This window comes from Rhincodon typus, chromosome 22 (assembly GCF_021869965.1).
Source record: "Rhincodon typus isolate 14 chromosome 22, sRhiTyp1.1, whole genome shotgun sequence".
NCBI classification, from domain to species: domain Eukaryota; kingdom Metazoa; phylum Chordata; class Chondrichthyes; order Orectolobiformes; family Rhincodontidae; genus Rhincodon; species Rhincodon typus.
This window is the reverse complement of record NC_063353.1, coordinates 48,872,312-48,895,489: the sequence shown is the minus strand read 5'-3', so window position 1 is coordinate 48,895,489 and position 23,178 is coordinate 48,872,312. Positions and strand designations below refer to the sequence as shown.

The 23,178-nt window shown below is 40.9% G+C and overlaps 1 protein-coding gene across 1 annotated transcript in view; it reads right to left on the bottom strand.

Moving 5' to 3' along the window:
• Window positions 1-23,178, bottom strand: part of sema3d (sema domain, immunoglobulin domain (Ig), short basic domain, secreted, (semaphorin) 3D) — a 264,519-nt gene that overhangs the window by 141,622 nt on the left and 99,719 nt on the right. Inside the window, exons 5-7 of the mRNA XM_048610186.1 lie at window positions 17,561-17,680; window positions 17,269-17,362; window positions 1-30 (exon numbers count right to left, since the gene is read on the bottom strand). Coding sequence (XP_048466143.1) covers window positions 1-30; window positions 17,269-17,362; window positions 17,561-17,680 — 244 coding nt within the window. The remainder of the gene's footprint in view (window positions 31-17,268; window positions 17,363-17,560; window positions 17,681-23,178) is intronic.

The following is a 23,178-nucleotide window of genomic DNA, read 5'->3' as shown; positions in this document are numbered from 1 at the left end:
CAGATGCTGTACCAGCGTAAAGGTATTCCCCTGGAAATAGAAGGCGAGTGAAAATTAAATCCAATCAAGTTACAGAAGAATTCATTTCATCATGAAAATAGTTGAAGAATATCTGGCTGTGTTTTTTGGTCAATCTTGTTACAGTGACAACATACAAACATATCAATTAGGAGCAGGAGAAGGCTGTTTGAGTCAGCTGTCATTCAGGAAGATCAATGTGACCTGATTGTAACCTCAAATCCACCTTTCCACCTAGCCATGATAATCTTTCACCCTCATGCTTAACAGGAATCTATTTGTTTATGCCTTAGAAACATTCAAGAGTTCTGTTTTACTACATTGATCCCAGAGATAAAGGCTTTGTCTCATGAAGAGAGAGTGAGCAGGTTAGGCCAATACTATCTGGAGTTTAGAAAAATGAGAGGAGATCTAATTGATGGATATAAGATACTAAAGAGGATTGACAAAGTAGACGTGGAGAGGATGCTTCCTCATGTGGGACAATCTAGAATGAGAGGTCATAGTTTTAGGAGAATGGGCAGTAGATTTAAAACAGAGACGAGGCAAAATTACTTCTCTCAAAGGGTTATAAATCTGTGGAACTCGTACCCCACAGTGTGGTGGATCCTGGAATATTGAGGAAATAGATTTTTAATCAGTAGCAGGTTAAAGGGTTGTGGAGAGCGGGCAGGAAAGTAAAGGTCAGGCTGAGAATGAGATCAGCCATGATCCTATTGAATGGGGAAGCAGACTTGAGGGGCTGAATGGCCTACTCCTATTCCTGGTTTTTATGTTCCACGACCTTTTCAGGAAGGGAAATTCCAAAGCCCTCAATGCTCTGAGAGAAAACATTTCACATTGCTTCTGTAATCATAGAGTCCCTACAGTGTGGAAGCAGGCCATTCGGCCCAACAAGTCCACACCGCCCCTCCAAAGAGCATCCCACCCAGACCCATCGCCTATGTCTAACCCACCTGACCTAGAGCCCCTGGACAATTTCCCATGGCCAATCCACCTAGCCTGCACATCTTTGGACTGTGGGAGGAAACCAGAGTACCTAGAGGAAACCCACACAGACACGGGGAGAATGTGCAAACTCCACACAGACAGTCACCCGAGGGTGGAATCGAACCCAGGTTCCTGGCGCTGTGAGGCAGCAGTGCTAACCACTGAGCCAACGGGTGACTTCTGATATTTGAATTGTGGCTTCTCATTCTAGATTCTCCCATGAGAGGAAACTTCCCCTCTTGCCCTCCACATTTCACTCCCCCACCACCTTCCCCAACCCACACCACCCACCCCCCCACTCCCGCCCACTCCAGTCAGTACCCCTGTAGACATTCTAAAAATAAACAAAGAATGAAAATCAAAACACTGATTGCTGCTCTGCATAGGTTGGATAGATTTCACATTGAGTTTAACATTGGCCATCAACATTCCTTTACTCGGTGCTGTCTCGTACTTCACTGTCTGTTATCACTCTGCAATTTTGTCCAGTTCATTTTATAAATTGTATGCAGGCTCCTCTAATTCTACAGTCCCTGCTAGTTTGAGAATGTTAGCTGCAAATTGACAACTTGTCAAGGTGTATTTCAGCACGAGATCTGTGAGCTGCCACATTGTTCAAGCACCATGCAGGGCATGTCCCACTGGTGGAACGTGGAAGTCTGGGTGGGACATGAAAGGTTAACACACTTGCCAATGAAACACAACCACAGTCTTCTTGCGAATGACTAAATCATTATCTCATTTTGTTTTTGCAATTTAGCAGTAAAACCTACTCTCAGCAACATTATTACAATTTTAATGTCCTTAAACTATTCCATTTACGGATTATATAGTACAAAAATGCACATACATATAAAAGTACAGTCCTTGGAAAAAGTGTGTTTTATTTTTATCATGATAGGATTAGGGTTTATTTTGACAAAATAACTTTTTATTTATTCATTCACGAGATGAGGGCGTCACTGGCCCTATTTATTGCCCATAGGGCAGTTCAGAATCAACCACATTGCTGTGGGTCTGGAGTCACATGTAGGCCAGACCAAGTAAGGATAACAGCTTCCTTCCCTAGAGGACATTAGTGAACCAGATGAGTTTTCCTGACAATCAACAATGGGTTCATGGTCATCATTAGATTCTTAATTCCAGATATTTTTATTGAATTCAAATTCCACCATCTGCCATTGCGGGATTTGAACCAGGGTCCCCAGAACATGATGTGGGTCTCTAGATTAACTGTCCAGCGATAATACCACTAGATCATTGCCTCCCCTGGTAAAACACAAGATACAAGATGTTGAGGGCTGCTGCTCTAACACAATGGGATTTCCAATCTCTCGTTGTCAATTTTCTTCTTTTTCTGTGTCATGGATGAGGTTGGTGGGTGAGGGAGAAGAATATGAAGCAGAATGCCAATCAATTTTTTTTATTGCACCAGAGAAGAGAGATCAAGGATAAATTATCTACATTAAAAATCAGAAAATACCTTCTCCCCCTACAAAGAACAATGAATGAAAAATTTCTAGGCATTTAGAGGAGAAGTAGGCCATTCAGCCTGTCAAGGTACAATGCCATTCAGAAAGTCCAAGGCCGATCTAATTGTGGCTGTAACTCCACTTTCCTAACTCTTACTCATATCCTTCAACTCCATTGTTGATCAAACATAGCAATAAATGTGGAGCTGGAAAAGCACAGCAGGTCAGACGGCATCCGAGGAGCAGGAAAGTCAAAGTTTTAGATCGAAATCCTTCATCAGGACTGGGATGGGGGAGGAGTCCAGAAATAAACAGAGAGAAGGGGGTGTGACTGGGTTCAAGGCTGGGTGAGATGGAGATAATTGGATGCAGGTGGGGGGTTATTGTGGTTGGTCAGTGGGAAGGGTAGCGATAGGTGAGTCGGAAGATGTACAGGTTGGGGGAGCAAAGATTTTGAAGCTGGTGAAGTCAATATTCAGGCCATTGGGTTGTAAGCTCCCAAGGCAAAATATCTGGTATCGTTCCTCCAGTTTATGTTTGGCCTCACTCAGACAGTGAGGAGGCCAAGGACAGACATGTCATCAGGAGAGTGGGAGGGGGAGTTAAAGTGGATGAAAACCAGAAGTTCGGGTTAGTTAGTGCGTGCAGTCCCCAGGTCTGCGTACCTCATCTATTTGACCTGCTGTGCTTTTCCAGCTCCACATTTATTGACTCTAGCTTCCAGCATCTGCAGTCCTTACTGTCTTGTAGATCAAACATGTGCCTGACTTGGCCTTAAGTATATTTTTATCTTAACCTCCACTGTCCTCCAGGGAAGAGAATCCTAAAGACTGATGAACCTCAGGAGAAAAGAACTCCTCCTTATCTGCCCTAATGAGAAGTCCTGTTATTGCTTGGCTATGCTCAAGATTTCTCCATAAGTAAACTCCTCCTTCCTGCAGGCATCCTGTCAATCACCCTCAGAAATCTATAAGTTACTCATTGCTCTAAACTCCAACGAGTATGGACCCAACCTGCTCAGGCTCCCCTCAATGGACAATTCTTCATCCCAAGAATCAGTTTGGTGAAGGTTCTGTGAAGTGTTTCCAATGCAAGGTAACTTAAACTGTGCATTGTATTCCAGTTGCAAACTCGCCAATATCCTATAAGTTTTTTGCAATGCTTCCCTACTTGTCTCCGTCACTCTTGTTATAAATACCAATTTTCTTAATTACTTAGTATATCTGCAAGCTAATATTTTGTGATTCATGTACAAAGGCACCTAGATCCACCTGTATTGCAGCATTCTGCAGTCTCTCCCCATGTAAATAATATTCTGTTTATCAACTGTTCCCGTCAAAGTCAACAACTTCACTTTTTCCAATATTATGTGCTACCTACTAAATTTTTGCCACTCACTTAATCTATCTCCCATTGCAGAAGTTTCATCAGTTTCTTAGAATTTACTGTCATACCAAACTTGATGCTGTCAGCAAATGTAGCTACAATACAATTGTCATTTCACGAAATTGATTAATAGAGAGTGCAAATAGTTAAAGCTCCAGCACTGATCCCTGAGGTACTCCCCTTGTTAGAGCTTGCCGATCTGAACATGATCCACTTATCCCAACTCTTTTCCCCGGTTATTTAACCAATATTCTATCTATGTCAATAGATCACAATTATCCCTCTTACCTTATGCAGCAGCCTTTTAATGTGACACCTTATAAAATGCCTTTTGGAAATCAAAATACACAGCATATACAGGTTTCCATTTATCCAACCCAAAAAACTAAATGCTTGTAATAAATTTGTTAAACATGAACTGACTTTCTCAAAACTCTGACACGGCCAGATTACCTAATAATTTTCTAAATGTCCCACTGCAAGTTCATTAATAATAGATACTTATATTTTTCCAGTGAGAGATTTTAGACCAATTGGTGGTAAGCTTCCTGTTTTTTGACTTCCTCCTTTCTGGAATACCATCATGAGCAACATCTTGGACACCTTCCATTAGACAATAATATATCGGAGCAGAACTAGGCCATTTGGCTCATCAACTCTGCTCTGCTATTTGATCATGGCTGATATGTTTTGCAACCCCACTTTCCTGCCTTTTCCCTGTAACACTTGGTCCCCTTACCAATCAAGAACTTATCTATTTCTGTCTTAAATACACTCAATGACTTGGCCTCCACAGCCCTCTGTGGCAATAAGTTCCACAGATTCACCACCCTCTGGCTGAAGAAATTCCTCCTCATCTTAGTACTAAATGGCTGTTCTTTCATTCTGAGACTGTGCCCTTGGGTCCTAGTGTCTCCTATAAGTGGAAACCTCCTCTCCATGTCCACACTACCCAGGCTTCTAAGTATTCTGTAAGTTTTAATCATATCACCCCCACCCCATCCTTCTAAACTCCATTGAATACAGACCCAGAGTCCTCAACCGCTGCTCATGTGATTAGCCCTTCATCCTCAAGATCATTCTTGTAAATCTCCAACATCAACACATCCTTCCTTAGGTATGGAGCCAAAAACAGCTCGCAATGTTCCACATGTGGCCTGACCAGGGCCTTGTGCAGCCTCAGAAGCACATCTCTGCTCTTGTATTCTAGTCCTCTTGAAATTGCATTTGTCTTCCTAACTGCCAACTGAACCTGCATGTTAACCTTAAAAGAATCCTCCCAAGGACTCCCAAGTCTCTTTCTGCTTCAGATTTCCAAAATCTTTCCCCATTTAGAAAATAATGTACGCCTCTATTCTTCCTACCAAAGTACATGACCTCACACTTTCCCACAATATATTCCATCTGCCACTTCTTTGCCCACTGTTCTAGCTTTTCCAAGTCCATCTGCAGCCTCCCCATTTCCTCAACACTACCTGTCCCTTCACTTGTCTTTGTGTCATCTCCAAACTGAGCAACAGGACCCTCAGTTCCTTTATCCAGATCATTAAAGTATAACATGAATAGTTGTGATCCCAACACTGACCCCTACGAACTCCACTAGTCACCAGGTGCTACACGGTGAAAGACTTCTTTATCCCTATTTTCTTCCTTCCACCAGTCAGCCAATCCTCTGTCCATATGGTACCTTGCCCCTAACAGCATTGGCTCTTATCTCATTTGGCAGCCTGCTGTGTGGCACCTTGACTAAGGCCTTCTGGAAATCCAAATAGATCACGTCCACTGGCTCTCCTTTGTCTAACTATTGATTTTTTGTTTGTGTACATCCCTGCTCTATGCTTCTGACAGCAAGTGCTGCTCATCAAGAACTTAAACCTTAACATTAACACCAGTGATAAAATTACATAATTAAGGGCTCATATAGCACAGTGATAGTGTCCATACCTCTTGACCAGGTTCAACACCACCTGCTCCAGAGGTGTGTCGTAACAGGCTGATTAGAAAGTATCTGGAAGTGGTGATGAAAGATTTAGACTGAGTGTTACAGAAATGTGAAGCTCAGTGGGTAGAAAGTATTATAATACATTATGCACACTGTGCTTTCTTGAAGGACCAGTAGCAGTCTTTGCTGGGAACAACTCTTTATTAGATGGATCAAATTTGTTATTTGTACTAGGTGGTTCTTCTTCACATTAATATGATACATTTAAAATATTTCTGAATGTTTTCATTAAAATCAGGTTATAAAGAAAATACATGTTGAATTGAAGTAAGGTTATTTTTAGAGCAAATAGCACAGTGCTATTTCAGAGAATCTGTTACTTTATGGGGAGTCAATTCTCATTTTGCTCTTTTGAACTGCACCAGTAAAAGTCTGTTGGAAAAGCACAACACACCAAAACGGGAGCTGTTCATAAGGCTTCTTACAGGGATGACTCTTTCAGGGCAAGACATCTTTCTTTTCAAACACAAGCTTTAAACAAATAAATGAAGTGGTCACCAATACCCTTGCTTCTTCTCACCACCCCTGAATGGCACTGTTTACGGTTGCCATCAATCAGACGCTAGACCTCGTCATCAGGTTTGGTATCAATCGTAAAGTCCTTGAGGTAGATGTCACGTTGAGGAATGAACAGCATAATCACTATTTACCCAACTGTCAGACATTCAATGACCATGGCCCATCCCAGACTGCCCTTTCTCAAGATACAGTTCTTAAATATTCCAGTTATCCCTTGGTAATCATGCTGCTCTGCATAGCTTGGAGTCAGTTGAAATGCCCTTTGAACAGCAGGAATTTCAAAAATGGATTGATCCCACTTTTGCTCAAGAAATTTTACCAACTCTAATGTCTAAAGATAAACATATCTGTTTCTCTTCGTCAATTCCCTTCAGGAAGCCGGGTGGAGCAGAGATCAGTAATATATTCTGCAAGGGTGGATCTGTGGCAAGCTGATGAGAGGCTGGTCAAGGAAATTGTTCACATTAATGTGTTACTCTTTAAAATATTGTCAAGCTTTGATACTGGTGCCTCATTCCTGCATTTAGCAAATGGAACTACAAATCCACAATCACTCATGCAATGTTGGGCACTGCACACCCATGAACTTATAGTTTCACAATGTGTTGTGCAGGAAATTTTTCAACCTCTTCTAGTGGGCAAGTATTTTACTCATGCTCTGTGCATCATCAGGCCCAGCCTTGAACAGACAAGGAGATGTATGAATACATGTGGATACAAGCCTAGCCTGTTTAACATTTTTTTCTAAGGCAACCCAGTCATTCCTAGGCTTTAGTCTACTAAATCTTTTCTAAACCATTTCCGACACACTTACATTCAATCCACTTCCACTTATGACTTAAAATAGGTAGGAAAGTAGTTTCATTGAAGAAACAATAAATTTACAAATGGATATGGATTGGTTAGGCGAATGGGTCAGAATTTTGCCGATAGACTCTAATGTACATATAGATGTGAAGTTATCTGTGACCATTGGAAGAATAAAATGACAACTTACTATCTAGATGGATAGAAATTTTAAAATGTTTCAGTGCAGAGGGACCTGAGTGTCTTTGTACATATATTGCAGAGAGCTAGTCTGCAGGCAAAGCAGGCAGTAAGAAGGGTAAATGGAATTTTGGCATTTACTGCTACAGGAATAACATATTAAAATAAAAAAGTCTTGCTGCAACTGTACAAGACCTTGGTGAGATCTCATGGAGTATTACATGTAGTTTTGGTCCCCTTACTTGAGGAGCATAAGAACATAAGAATTATAGGCAGAAGTAGACCATTTGGCCCCTTGATCCTGCTCCACGATTTAAACGGGGTTTTGGTCCCCTTACTTGAGGAGGAATGTTGCTATATTGGACACACTTCAGAGAAGATTCATTCAATAATTGGTTTATAAGGAGGTACTGAACAACTTAAGCTCATACTTCTAAGGAAGGGTCACTCGACCTAAAACATTAACTCTGATTGCTCTTCACAGATGCTGCCAGACCGACTCACTAATGTCCTTTAGGGAAGGAAACTGCCATCCTTAGCTGGTCTGGCTGACATGTGACTCCAGACCCACAGCAATGTGGTTGACTCTTAACTGCCCTCTAGGCAATTAAGGATGGACAATAAATGCCGCCTAGCCAGCGATGCCCCTCATCCTATGACTGAATAAAAAAAAAATCTTCCAACAATTTCTGTTTTTGTTTAAGCCTATACTTGTTCGATTTTACAAGAATGAGACGCGATCCAACTGAGGTATATAAAATGGTAACAGAGATTGACATATAAGCATAGAGAGGATGGTTCCCCTTATGGGACAATCTAGAATGAGAGGTCATAACTTTAGGCTATAGGGTGGCAGATCTAATACAGGCGAGGAGAAATTACTTCTGTCAAAGGATCATGGATCTGTTGAGTTCACTATCCCAGAATGTGGTGGATGCTGAGACACTGGATACATTTGAGGAGACGATAGGCAGATTTTTAACCTGTAACAGGTTAAGGGTTATGGAGAGCAGGCAAGAAGATGGAGTTGAGGCTGAGATGAGATCAGTCACTAGCATATTAAGTGGTGGAGCAGGCTCAAGGGGCTGAATGGTCTACTCCTGCCTATAATTCTTATGTTCTTATGCTCTCTAAGAAAGGATACCAATACTGTACAAGTACTCCAAATGTAATCTCACCAGTGTCCTTTATAAATGAAGCAAAACTGCCCCATTTGTGTACTAAATTCCCCTCACAATAAACACTAACACCCTATTAGCTTTCCTAATAATTCACTGTACGTGCAGATGAACTTTTCGTGATGGATGCATGAATACACCCAGCTCCCTCCTCGCGGTGGCATTGTGGTAATGTCACTGAGCTAGTTATTCAGAGACCCAGACTCATCCCATGGGAACATGTGTACAAACACCACCATAACAGCTGGTGCTATCTACATTCAAATCCTAGATCTGGAATTCAAAAGTTGATCTTAGTGGGGCTCAGAGATAGTAGGAACTGCCGATGCTGGAGTCTGAGATTACAAGATTTCTTCAGAAATGGGATGGGATGCTCTGAGGGTTCTTCATTTCTGAAGAAGGGTCCAGGCCCGAAACATCAGCTTTCCTGCTCCTCTGATGCTGCCTGACCTGCTGTGTTCATCCAGCTCCACACTGTGTTATCTTAGTGGGGCTGCTTCTGATAGATTGTGGTTCAATTTTGCTGTTATTTCAAATTGGATAAACAATAAATGTAAGGACAGAGAGTTGAGGGGAATAGATAATCAGCTAGATATTGAAAGGCCTGTTGGATATTTTTCATGTTGTTGTACTCGCAGTATGATTATTTGATTTGCTGTTACTCTAGCCTCAATAAACCTTACTTAAGAGAATGCTGGCTGTGTGTTCAGTGCTGTCTCTGTGCTACTGGGGAACATATGAAAACTGTGCTTTGATTTTGTTTGAGTTTCCAAAGAAATAGTCTCTTTGTAAGAAGCACTGTCATTATTCCCCCATCTATTGCTGCGGTGTTCTCAATATTGAGGCCAAAGCATCTGTCAGGAATTACTGAGAGCGTTTTCAGCAGCTGTCCCATTCATTATCAATTAGCACAGAAAGCCCGGCTCGCTGGAGAGCAAAGGAAAGCTGCAGTGTCATTATTAATGACTAAAATGAGTAATTGCAAAGAGAAAGTTTCCAAAGCGAGTTTTCCAGCTGTGTACTGATACCAATAATCTGCATATGTCTATCATTTGCTCATTACTTTCTTTCTTAGACGGTAATTCACTTTTTTGATACCAGGGCTACAAGTTAATATAACATTTAGTTCATACATTAGAGAAAAACGTGAACAATAATCCATGAATTGTTCTTTAGTTTTTGAATTGATTAAACACTGAATGTTAACTTGAGGAATCTCAGTATTGAAGAACACTGTATACTTTTAAAGACAATGTTAAAGTTCCTCCATCAGATATAGTGTAGGTTTAAATTGCCATTTGTGTACTTTATTCATCACAGTAAATGGGCCCTGATATGAATTTCATTATTCTGCAACAAATGGTATATTTGTTCTGTGCAGATTATGGAATTATTGTAAAATAATAGTGCTGACTGCTGTATATAGTTTGAAATTGCTTGTTTTATGAGACGTAATAAGATCAGACTGCTGCACAGTATTAGACCAGAGGGTGAGCGGTGAGATAGAAAGATCATAAAAATTACAGATTTTTGGAAGATCAACGCACAGACATTAAACCATCCCAACCCTTTCCCCTCTGTTAAAACTGAGCACAGATAGAAAGGATCAGAAGATGCCATTTCTGTCTGGTAGCTGTTCGGGTCCAAATAATTACCTTTAAAAGTCTCTGCTCAGCATGAGAAATGGAAAAACCATCTCATTAATGCCGGTGGGGCTATTATTCTGCATTAATAACACAGTATAATATGTTGCTTGCCTTGCAGAAATGTACTGTAAAACAAGCCCCTGTACCTGCAGAGTGTCACTGAAACTAGCTCATTGGCAGCATGTGGTAGATTAGCTAACAATGTGGAAAATTCACCTAACCATCATTAGTCCTCCTGCCTCAGGAAAATACCCAAGCTCTGTTTGAAGTGTTCTACAGGATCTCTCTGCAATATGTCACTCCCTTCTATCCTACCAAGGTAGTTCCAGTGGCACAGTGGGAATGCTCCTGCCTCAGAGCCAGAGGCTCTGGGTTCAAGTCCCTCTCTAGTAGTTGACAGCCACAGAAAGTTCATAATGTGGTCAAAAAGGTCAATTATTGACCTGTAAATCCATCCAAAGTGTAACTGCTAGATGGCAAGAGTGAGAGTGTCTGCTGTGTAATGAGGAGTGCTCTCTCTCAGACATCTGGCAACAGACCATGACCTGTTCCCAGAAAAAAACAATTATTGAAACAGACAGAAGCACATGTTTGTCTGATTTATGTGCGACATGATACAAGAAACTCTTCAAATCTAAGTCATCGTTGCAATGATGAGAAGTTACGTATCCAGAGCAAATGTAATTCGGATTTTTTACTTTATTTTCTGCTTTTACTTTGCAGCTACGTTCTCCAGATCAATTTTATGCTTGGTAAACACAGACACCAGCTCCCACAGCCAAGCTTCCACTTCAAAACCGCTCATATCACATCTGAAAGAATTCATGAATAACCTACCCCGAAAATGAACTTTTTTTCAGAGTCGCACATAAGAATTTGGACTGCAGGCTTCAATCATTTCAGAAAACAATAAAATGTTGTGCACGCTAAATATTTTCATCACACTCAAACTATTTGGAGGGACACAACACATACTTGGAAAGTGAGCAGTTTGGCAAAACGTACTGGCTTACTCAGAATAACTAATTCAAGTATCACCTTTCTGCAGAGTAAGATCTTGCATCAAGGTCAGGGTCTTGTTGATCTTATTTATTTATTCATTTGTGGGATGTGGGCATTGCTGGCTGGTCCAGTATTTCTTGTCCCATCCCTAGTTGCCCCTTGAGAGGGTGGGGGTGAGCTGCCTTCTTGAACTGCTGCAGTCCACCTGCTGTGAGTTGACCATCAGTGCCCTTAGGGAGGGAATTCCAGGATTTTGGCCCAGAGACAGTGAAGGAACAGCGATATATTTCCAAGTCAGGATGGTGAGTGGCTTGGAGGGGAACTTGCAGGGGGTGGTGTTCCCATGTATCTGCTGCCCTTGTTCTTCTAGATGGAAGCGTTGTGGGCTTGGAATTTGCTGTCTGAGGATCTTGGTGAGTTTCTGCAGTGCATCTTGTAGTTAGTACTCACTGCTGCTACTGAGTGTTAGTGGTGGAGAATGTGGTGTCAATCAAGCAGGCTGCTTTTTCCTGGATGGTGTCAAGCTTCTTGGGTGTTTTTGGAGTGACACTCATCCAGGCAAGTGGGGAGTATTCCATCACACTCCTAATTTGTGCCTTGTAGATAGATTCTGTCAATGGATTTATCTATAATGCATCTGTTGCTATCAATGGGTCATCCTAACAAATTTGTTCTATTTTCCTCCATGATGAACAATGTCACACAGCTCAGGTGGTTATGGGTCTGAATCTAAACCATGATCCAAGGAAGTCCAGCCTTACAGTTGACACTCAACTTGTGAAAACTATGTAAAATAGTGAACCGACCAAAAAATGTGCATTGTCCTGTTTTGCTAAATTGGTCAGAATTCAGTTCTTTTTATAACTTCAAGTCTTTGTTACTTTGACAAGTACAAGATGAGCGAACATTAGATACAGCAGTGTAACAAAGGTGAAGGTCTGGTACCTGCACAAACTCCATTCATGCCCCTCTCCCTGTTTCTAATGCCACTAGAAATCACCGAGTGTGTAACTGCTCTGCGTTTCTTACCTGTCCAACCCGCCTCTCCAACTGCATCAATGCTCAAAACCCTGGGGCTGGATTTATTCACAAGGCTGATCAAAGCTACATATGCAGCCAAAACAAAATCTATCCCTTCATGCAGTCAACATAATGTACTTGTTTATACATTTATAGTAAATTCCACATAGCTCTGATGCAAGATTCATCTGACTGTGCTCTGTTATTCTGCAGTGCTCTGAGCAATCAGTTTCCTTTGACACAGTGCTGAAAGCATTGGGTCCTTGTGTGTTTTTCATAAGAGCTTCCAACAAAAGAATGTCAGACATCACAGTAGGAAACACTTGTGAGTGGAAAATCTTTAGTATTCTCACAATTCATTTAAAACACCAGACTTTGAATAGAGCAAAGCAGACATATCTTGCGCTGCAAATATCACAAGTCATGTTATTCACTAATATTTGGAAAAATGTGTAGTCAAAATCATACTGCTTAGATAATGCAGAGTCACTGTTTCAAAGTGGCAAGGCTATCATTACACAAGATGAGAAAAAAAAATTCACACTGATTAATTTATATCAAATGGCAGTTCCACATAACTACTGGAACTCATTTTTTAAAAACACATAGCAATAAAATTTCATTTTAGGAAGGTCCTTACTTCATTCGTTTCTTTTATCTTAAGCTAATCATTTGTTAACGTCAGGTTCATTCACAAACTATCACCTGAGTATCATTAGATCAATTTAATAATACTTGTGTCATACATAACCACAGTATAAACTGAAGGGAATATGCTGCATCAATAAATCAGCAACAGCACAGAGAAAGAAGCCGCTCAGGGATACCACAGCAATAAGTACGACTGAAGCTATGAATTTATTATTTTTAAATTCAAAAATTATATGACAACAGATTAAGGCAGTCTGTTTGTAAACTTGGAAGCGCGGTTGCTTGTGAGCTCACATAGATCTCATCGCTAAGACGGTCTATTTCCACCTCCAAATGATCATCTGGCTTCATCCCTGTCTCAGCTCATTTTCTGCAGATCCTCATTCACATCATCATTAGCTCTATTCAGAGATAATAGGAACTGCAGATGCTGGACAATCTGAGATAACAAGGTGTAAAGCTGGATGAACACAGCAGGCCAGGCAGCATCAGAGGAGCATTTCTGAAGAAGGGTCCAGACCCGAAACATCAGCTTTCCTGCTCCTCTGATGCTGCTTGGCCTGTTGTGTTCATCCAGCTCTACACCTTGTTATCATTAGCTCTATGCTCATTTTTGCCATTAAATTCCAAGCTGATCTATTACATTCTACCCTCCATAAATTTGAGATTACCTGAAACATTTCTGCCTATATCTTAGATTTTGCCTTATCACCTCTGTGTGCACTGGCCTACACTGGCTCTGCAGTTAGGCTACATCATGTTTTTAAAAAAAGATTCTCATTTTTGTTTTTCAAATCTCTCCATGACCTCAGTCCACTGAATCTCTATAATCTCATCCAGTTCCACAATCCTCTGAGGTATTTGTGCTCTTTTATGTCTGGGATTTTCTGCATTCCCAGCTTTAATTGTTCCAGCATTGGTGGGAATCCTTTCAGTTGCTTCAGCCCCACACTCTGGTACAGCCTCCCAACATCCCTCCACATCTGTGCCTCACTTTTTTCCTTTAATTCATTCATTAAAACCTCTCTCTTTGGCCAAGACTTTGGGGATCGGCATCTGATATCACTTTATATGGCCCAGCATCAAATTTTGTTTTATAAAGTTCCCGTGAAGCGCTTTGTGATGCTTCCTTATGTTGAAGGCGCTATGGAAACGTGCTATTGTTGTTGTAGCATTAATCAGAACAGATGTGTGGTGGGATTTCTGATTTGCAAAATGACTGTGTAATGCGTCTTATCAAACTGCTGAGAATACTCCTTGGTGATTGGCCAACAGGTGACAGGCTATTATTCAGAGAGTGAGATAGGTCAGGTTGTCCTCCAATCACTGTGGTACTATCATTGAGTGGATTGTTGGGGTATTGCCAAAGGTAATCAATTATATGGCCCAAATAGTGGCAACATGTAGATTGCACTACAATGTGAGCACCCTTACCTAATGTACAGGCAGTTATTTTATTTTGTTCACTCATACGATGTGTGTGTTACTGGCTGAGACATTTACTGCTCACCCCTAATTGCCTTAAGGGGTTGGTGGTGAGCTTCCTTTTTTACCCTCTGCAGTCCACAATGTAATTAGGGAGGGAATTCCAGGATTTTGACCCTGCAACACTGAAGGAATGGCAATATATTCCCAAGTCAGAATGATGAGTGGCTTGGAGGGGAACTTGTAGGTAGATGGTATAAAGCTTCTTGAGTGTTGTTGGAGCTGCACCCATCCAGGCACGTGGGGCGTATTCCATCAACTATTCTGAGGAACTCTGCAGAGACGTCCTGGAGCTGAGATGACAGACCTCTAATAACCACAACCATCTTCCTTTGTGCTAGGTATCACTCCAACCATTGGAGAGTTTGACCCCTGATTCCCAGTTACTCCAGTTTTGCTAGGGCACCTTGATACCACTTGATCAAATGTGGCCTTGATTTCAAGGGTCGTCACTCTCACCTCACCTCTGAAATTCAGCTCTTTTGTCCATGTTTGAACCAAGGCTGTAATGAGGTCAGGAGCTGAGTGGCCCTGGCGGAACCCAAACTGGGCGTCACTGAGCAGGTTATTGCTGAGCAGGTGCTGCTTGATAGCACTGTTGATATCACCTTCCATCACTTTACTGATGATTAAGAGTAGACTGATGGGGCTGGGTTGGATTTGTTCTGCTTTTTATGTACAGGACATATTTGAACAATTTTCCACATTGTTGGGTAGATGCCACTGTTGTAACTGTACTGGAACAGCTTGTCTAGAGGAGAAGCAAGTTCTAGAGCACATAATTACCAGAATACTATCAGGGCCCAAGGACATTGAAGTACCAAGTACATCCAGCTATTTTGTGTCATCACATTGAGTGAATCGAATTGGCTGAAGACTGGTATCTGTAATGCTGGATAAGCTGGATAGCAGGCCAAGATGGATCAAACACTTAGTACTGGTGGCTGAAGATTGCTACAAAAGCTTTAGCATTATCTATTGCATGGATTTGTTGGGCTGTTCCATTGATTGAAGATTGGGATACTTGTGGAGCCTCCTCCTCCAGTGAGTTGGATTGCAGAACGTAGATCTGATCCATTGGTTGTGGGATCACCTAGCTCCATCTATCACTTGCTGCTTCTGCTCTTTGACATGCTAGTAGTCCTATATTGTAGCTTCACCAGGTTGACACCTCATCTTCAGGTATGCTTGGTGCTGCTCCTGGAATGCCCTCCTGCACTCTCCATTGAACCAGGGTTAATCCCCTGGCCTGACGGTAATGGTTGACTGGGGGATGTGCCGGGCCATGAGATTACAGATTGCGCTGGAGTACAATTCTGCTGCTGTTGATGGCCCACAGCGCCTCATGGATGCCCAGTCTTGAGTTGCTAGATCTGTGCGAAATCTGTCCCATTTCGCAAAGTGATAGTGCCACACAACACGATGGATATTATTCTTAATGTGAAAAAGGACTTCATCTCTACAAGATTGTCAGCAAGACAGCTTGAAGTGAGATGAGGGGAAACATCTTTACTCAGAGAGTTGTTGGAATTTGGAATGCATTGCCTGGGAGAGTGGTAGAGATGGATTTGATTGGAGGTTTCAAGAGAGAGCTGGAAATATGTTTGAAAGTGATGAATTTGGAGGGCCACGGAGATAGGGCTGGGGAATAGGATTAGTTGGGTAGCTCTTTCAGGAGCCGGTACATATACAATGGATTGAATGGCCTCCTTCTGCGCTGTAAATTTTATGAATCTAAATCATACAGTTGTATGACAAGCTTGTAAGACAGCTCCCCTGATTTTGGCACCAGCTCCAGATGTTAATAAGGAAGACTTGCAGGGTTGGCAGGGTTGTTTGTACCATTTGGCATTTTCGATCCCTTTGCCGATGCCAAGTGGTCTGTTCATTCTCATTCCTTTCTTTCAACTCTCAATCAGTGACTTGTTAGAACACTTTTGGCAGTAGTTAACAGTCAACCACATTGCTATGAGTTTGCAGTTACATATAGGCCAGATAAGGTAAGAATAGCAGATTTCTTTCCAGAAAGGAAATTAGTGAACGAGATGGGTTTTTAACAACAATCAACAATGGTGTCATGGTCATCATCAAACTTTGAATTGTTTATTAATATCCAGCTCTCTGGATTGCTAGTGTAGTGACAATGGCGCTATGCCACCATCTTCCCCGGTGTCACAACTTCCAGGACATATTGGTATGGTAAGGGCTACACTGATGGACACCACCCTTCAGTAAGGCCCTGCCACTGCACCTGGCATTTTCCATTTGGCAAAGCGACTTGGCTCAAGGGACCAGAGTTGTGGGGGTCATTGGGCCAAGAGGCACTGGTGCCAGGGTCTGGATGCCCAGACAAGCTCAATTGCTCCAAAATCTCTATGATGGCACTGCCTTCAGTATCCACAGTGCTCCAGGCACATAATGGTCAGCTTTGCAGCCCCCATGCATCATTTTAGACAGATTGGAGACCTATTGGATCATTAGTCCCAAGGATTTCAATTAACAGATAGGCTTAGGATGTAAACTGTCTATTGTTCTGTGCCACAGTCAAAGATAAAGCAGTGATATTCAAACCCAGTTCAGTCAAATTCTAAATTTGACATTCAAGATTTCTAACTTCTATGTCTGAATATATCACAATGGTTATCTTTACTGAAAATCAATCTCAGCATAAATCTTCCATTTTTATATGAGCAGCTTTCAGCAAATCTCCAAACGTTTACACCATAGATCTGACTGGCTTATCTAGAGTTAATAATTATGAAGATGTTAATTCTTTACAAATCAGGAACTTATCTTAAAGAAATCAAGGAGTCACAGTGAAAGTGTAAATCACTTTTAGCTGCAGTTTTACCTTGAGGAATTCTCACTTTATTACATGACACTACATACTGAAGGGGAAATGTTCTTTTTACCTGTTAACACAGAAGCAAAAGGTTGCTGTGGGTCAAAGGGACACTTCAATCTTCCAGACTCGAGACCATGTAAGTCCAGTCGAAACACAGGCTCCTGATAAAAAATAAAGATTACCTCTCAGAAATATGTTTTGAATGAATGAATCTCTTTGTATTAAGTGGGAATCATCGATGCAAAATACCAACAGGGTGTTGTGAAAATCCCTTTGAAGGGAGATGATGGATGATATTCATTCCAGTTGCTGCTTACCCTGCCATGCACCACTTATAACAGTAGCTAAAATTACATTACCTCTGCCCGGGGTCCCAGCTCAATAAAGGCACACATTGGGTGGAAGGCTCCAGTGCCACAAACGTATGTGTGGGTCTTGTTGTAATTATGAAGGACCCTGATGAAATTCGCACACTCTCTCTGTTCAGGAAACAGACAGAATCATTAGCCCAGGAATGAAAGCAATGGATCGACAAAGTGCTTGCCTCTGACTTCTCTGATCATTGCTCCACTGAGTATTGTGTCTACAGAGCACTGCTGTTTTATCAAAACCTTCCCCCCTCCACGTCCACCCCCTCCACAAACATCTGGGCAGATGTATTTGCATCAGACACAATATCTTTTCAAAGTTTAAAATAGCCAAGCACCACTCACACCCCACAGAAAATTATAAATATAATAACATAGGAGAAATATGTGCCTGTGGTCATTATTCACATTGATTATTCTGAAAATTCGCAAATTACCATGTGGTGGGGGTGGGGGGGCGGGGGCTGGGTGAGGAGGGATGGGGTGGAGAGGAAATCCAGAGAATGAGGCCACATAGGATTTTCTCACTTTAGTCCTGAGATTACCTGTACAAAGCATTACCGGGCATATGCCAGCATCCTCCAGCACCCACAGTTCTCCCACTGATATCTCGGTAACATCAGGGATTCATAATAGTTAAGGAAAGGAGTAGGTTTTGAACTGATACGGCTGCATGGATTTGGAATTCGGATTTACTGGTTTGTGATGAAGATCCTGTAACTGGCATATTATTTCTTAGTAAAAGGTCAATCAACCCACCAAGTCATCCAGGCTCAAAGGCCTACTCTTTTTTTTAAATTATTCATTCAAGGGACATGATCATCGCTACTGAGACTGGCATTTGTTGCCCATCCCTAATTGCCCACAGGGCAGTTAAGAGTCAACAACATTGCTGTGGGTATGGAGTCAGATGCAGGCCAGACCAGGTAAGGATGGCAGTATCCTTCCTTAAGGAACATTAATGAACCAGATGGTTTTCTTCATAATTGGCAATGGTTTCGTGGTCATAAATAGAATCCTGTCATCAGTGCGGAAGTAGGCCATTTGGCCCATCGAGTCCACACTGACCCTCGAGCATCCAACCTAGAATCGCCCCCTTACCCTATCCCGTAACCCTGCATTTCCTGTGGCTAATTCGCCTAGCCTGCACATGCCTGGACACTATGGGCAATTTAGCATGGCCAATCCACCTAACTCACACATCTTTGGACTGTGGGAGGAGACCAGAGCACCCAGAGGAAACCCATGTTGACACTGTGCAAATTCCACAAAGACAGTCGAGTCGAACCTGAGTTGTTGGTGCTGTGAGGCAACAGTGCTAACCACTGAGCCACTGTGCTTTAGACTTATAGTTGAATTCAAATTCCACCATATGTCATGGTGGGTTTCAAACTCAGGTCTCCAGAACATTACCTAGGCATCTGGATTAACAGTTCAGTAATAATATCACTTGGTACACTCCAAATCCTTCCCCAAGGACCATCATAAAAAATACCAACAAATTACAAGATTTCATACTTCGAAAAGCTATCTGATAGCCCATGCACTTTTGGTGGGAAACAACACATTGTTTATGTTTGGGTGTTGTTCTTTTCAAGAACAAGGTTTTTCTGGAAGATGATCCCATATAAAATATGAACTTGTTTCCAGTAACTGAACATGTAGCCAAGCTGCACAGGCAACAAGAAATAGCAAAGGACAGAGTTAACAAGAAGGTATGGAGAGGTAGATTCCTGGGAATGTTTTTTTTATTTTAAAACAAGCTGGCTGCTCGAATCATCTCCTTAAAACAGTATTCAGTTGAATTTCTGCAAACTGTCTATAAGGATTCATAACTCCTGATAGTTGAAGGACTCCACCTGCAGTGAGTTGGACTTATGAGATAGTCAAACTGAAAGAAGAGTGAGGCATTTTAAAGAAAACATTAGAGCCAAGAGAGACCTGACTTGAGCAGGCTATGTTTAATACACAAGTGACACCTGTGTTGAACCGGGAGTCTGGGATCATGCAACATTTCAAAGACATTTGAAGGGACAACTTTACCAGAAGTGGGCACATTGGTTAAGAAATCTAAAACCTTATATAATCGTTTGAAATGTTCCTCAGGCCAAGTATTTAATCTTCCAATATCTGATAAGTATCTAATTCAAGTTATTTGTTGCTGTAAGTCAAATCAACGAAGAAGAAAATCTGAGTTAACAAGTTCAGCTTAGAGTACAGATAACTATTCATTCCATTTTAATATTTCTAACATAATTAATATTTAAAACAGCATGTGGTGATTATTCCTTTTGTGTAATACAACACCTTAGCTTTAAATAGTGAACATTGTGGTTTAATTCTTTTAGTAACTACCTGGGTTTTAGGATTGCCAAAAATAAAGGTAAAAATGTCTTGTAATATCATAACAACCACCAAATCCCACTGTTGTAGAAAATACTACTCAATGATAAGCTTTTATGTTGTCCTCACACTTTCTTGACCCCACCACCAACAAGCCTTTCTTTCTCCTACTCTGCTGAAGCCGTCATCTCATTGCTGCACTATCATTCCAAAAACATTGAGCAAACACCATGCCATGTCCAAGTGAGCATGACTCATTTACTGATGAATCTTTCTTTGAACTGAGTGAATCAAATATGAAATTGCAAATTGCAACAAGAAATCTTGATGATAAAATGTGCAGGATGAGCACAAAGTCTTATTCCCACTTTTCCACACAAAATGCATGTGTCCTTTTAGCAGGAGGAGCTGCATGGTGTTCAGAATTGAGTAGCTTAATCAAGTTCCCCTCTCTAACTGAAGTGGAGTAAATCATCTGAGACTAGAGATCAAAGCCAAGAGCTTTCCCGGTCATTTTTTGACACAGCTACTCACAGTATTGAGTTGCTTGTATTATAAGTTTCAGGTTTCTTTATTTAAAAAAAGACAAAAAATCATCACAGTGAAGTCTCAAACAAATCTGAAGGAAAAATTCATTAAAATGACACATGAAAGGCAGCTTCATCTTTAGAAACATTTGCAACATAATTGTATTGGTGTTGGTGTAGAATAGGTATCAGATTCTTTAGTTTGTATGAATTATTTCTTCATGCTTGATAAGACTGCTCTGCTCATTGTAACTTGCTTCTATGTTAATTATTGATCATATCTCAGGACCACTTCTGTTCAGATTGCTCGGTATTAACTTCCACTCTACTGTCTTAGATTGTAACAGAATACAACCCAGACGGGATCACTTTAAATTCAGTTTAAATCACTTTAAATAAACATGTCTTATCTTTCTAATTTTATGTTTCCAAATTTTGTGGCAGGCAATAGAAGTGATTTTGTGGATAACAATTGTTTATTGCCAAATGCTACAACAAAGCATGTTACACAAAGTAATTATTGTACAGGTTAAATGTGGATGGAGTTTTATGCTGTGTCTTTTTTTAAAATAGGCTTGCAGTCAATTGTTAACAGAATGCAAACAGCAGTTTATTTATTAAGGGCTCCTAACACTTTGAGCAGAAATAGCCCAATTTTGTAAGTCACGATTGAAACAAACTTTGCATGACTTGATGTTCACCCCAGGGTGAGAGAGAATATATCTATGGAGCATTTGATTTAGTTTGGTTAAATAAAGAAGAATTATTGTCATTATTATAAATGTGATGATAGAATAGTGCTCAAGGCTAGAGTGATGAAATCCATTAACTAGGGCCCCATGCAAATGACTTTACAATGAAAACTCAACCCCACTTTCAGCACCATGCCCTCCAGGCTCATGTCAACAGGGTGCTTGGCTGAAACTGCCAAAATACGTGTTTCATTAATGTGACCCCTAGCACCTAGCAGCAAAAGGTTACATTCATCATTTTACGTGTCACAAAGTCAAACTTTCTGAATGGGATTTTGTAGATATGTAATTGGATGTGGGTCCTGGGAAACCTTTGACATAACTCCTTTTTGCCACAACTAATATTCATTTCTATCTTAAACAATTTACAATGGTCATTTTAATCTCAGATACATTTCTTCATATAGAAATCCCCTTTATTGAATGTTATAAGAGGAAGAAAGGTCATTAAGAAAAGTAAGTGCACAATATTTAACAGTTAGCATTTATCTGGAACACACCAGCAAAATACTCCAATTAATTACAGCAAATGTGTTTCCATTTTACTTTTCAGTAGGAAGTACTCACTATCAGATTAGGAAGATGCCATTCATCACCTACAGATAATTCCAGCAATGAATAAGAGAACAACTGATCTGAGTTAAAAGTTGTATTTACTCTCCTTGACTCCATTTAGGTTATTACTCTTAGACAACAAAATATCTACCAACCTCAAATGTAAAATTGTAATTGGGCCCCATAATTTATGGATGTTTTTGGGAGAGAGATCCACATAGTTATTATCCTTTACCTGATAAAGTGTTTTCTAACTTTGTTCCTGAATGGCTTGGCTCTGATCGTTAGATTATGTCCCTTGATCCAAGATTCCTCCGCCAGTGGCAAAAAGATCGATCTACCTAACAATTATTTTCAAATTCCTAAAACCCTCAGTCAACTCATCCCTTAACCTTATATTATACAAACTTTATTTATGTAGTTACCCCTCATAATTTAAACCATGGAGGTCTGGTAACATTTTGGAAAATAGTCAAGTAGCATAGTGGCTATGTCATTAGACTTAAAATCCTGGGGCATGCATTAATGATCTTGTAACTTGAAATCAAATCCAATCATGAGAGCCAAGGAATTTAAATTTGGCCAGCAAATAAATCTGGAATAAATGTTTGTATTGAGAATGGTGACTAGGGAACTACTGAATTATCATTAAATCCCATCTGGTTCACATCTGTCCTAAAGAGAAGGATCTCCTCTAATCTATGATGTGACAGCAGACATACTGCAGTGCGGAGGTGGTGGCATTGTGGTAATATCCCAAGAATACTAATAATCTAGAATCAAGGCTAATGTCCCAGGACATTGCTCAAATCCCAACAGGGCAGATGATTAAATTGGACATCAATAAAATTCTTGAATTAAAAGCTAGTCTAGTGGTGAGCACATAACCACCATTGATAGTTGTGAAAAACCCACCTTTATCACATCACCTTCAGGGAGGAAATCTGCTATCCTTACCCAGTCTATTTTCTTTATTCAGTCACAGGATGAGGGCATTGCTGGCTAGGCAGCATTTATTGCCCATCCCTAATTGCCCAGAGGGCAGTTGAGAGTCAACCACATTGCTGTGGGTCTGCAGTCACATGTAGGCCAGACCAGATAAGGATGGTAGTTTCCTTCCCTAAGGGGCATTAGTGAACCAGATGGGTTTTTCCAACAATTGACAATGGATTCACGGTCATCATTAGACTCTTAATTCCAGATTTTTACAGAATTCAAATTCCACCATTTGCCATGGCGGGATTTGAACCCAGGTCCCCAGAACGTTACCTGGGTTTCTGGATTAACAGTCCAGCAATAATACCACTAGGCCATTGCCTCCCGTCCCGTAGCCTACATCTAAAACCACCGCAATGGGGTTAATTCTTAACTGTTGTTTGGGCAACTAGTGATGGGCAATAAATACTGGCCCAGCCAGCAATGCCAACATCCA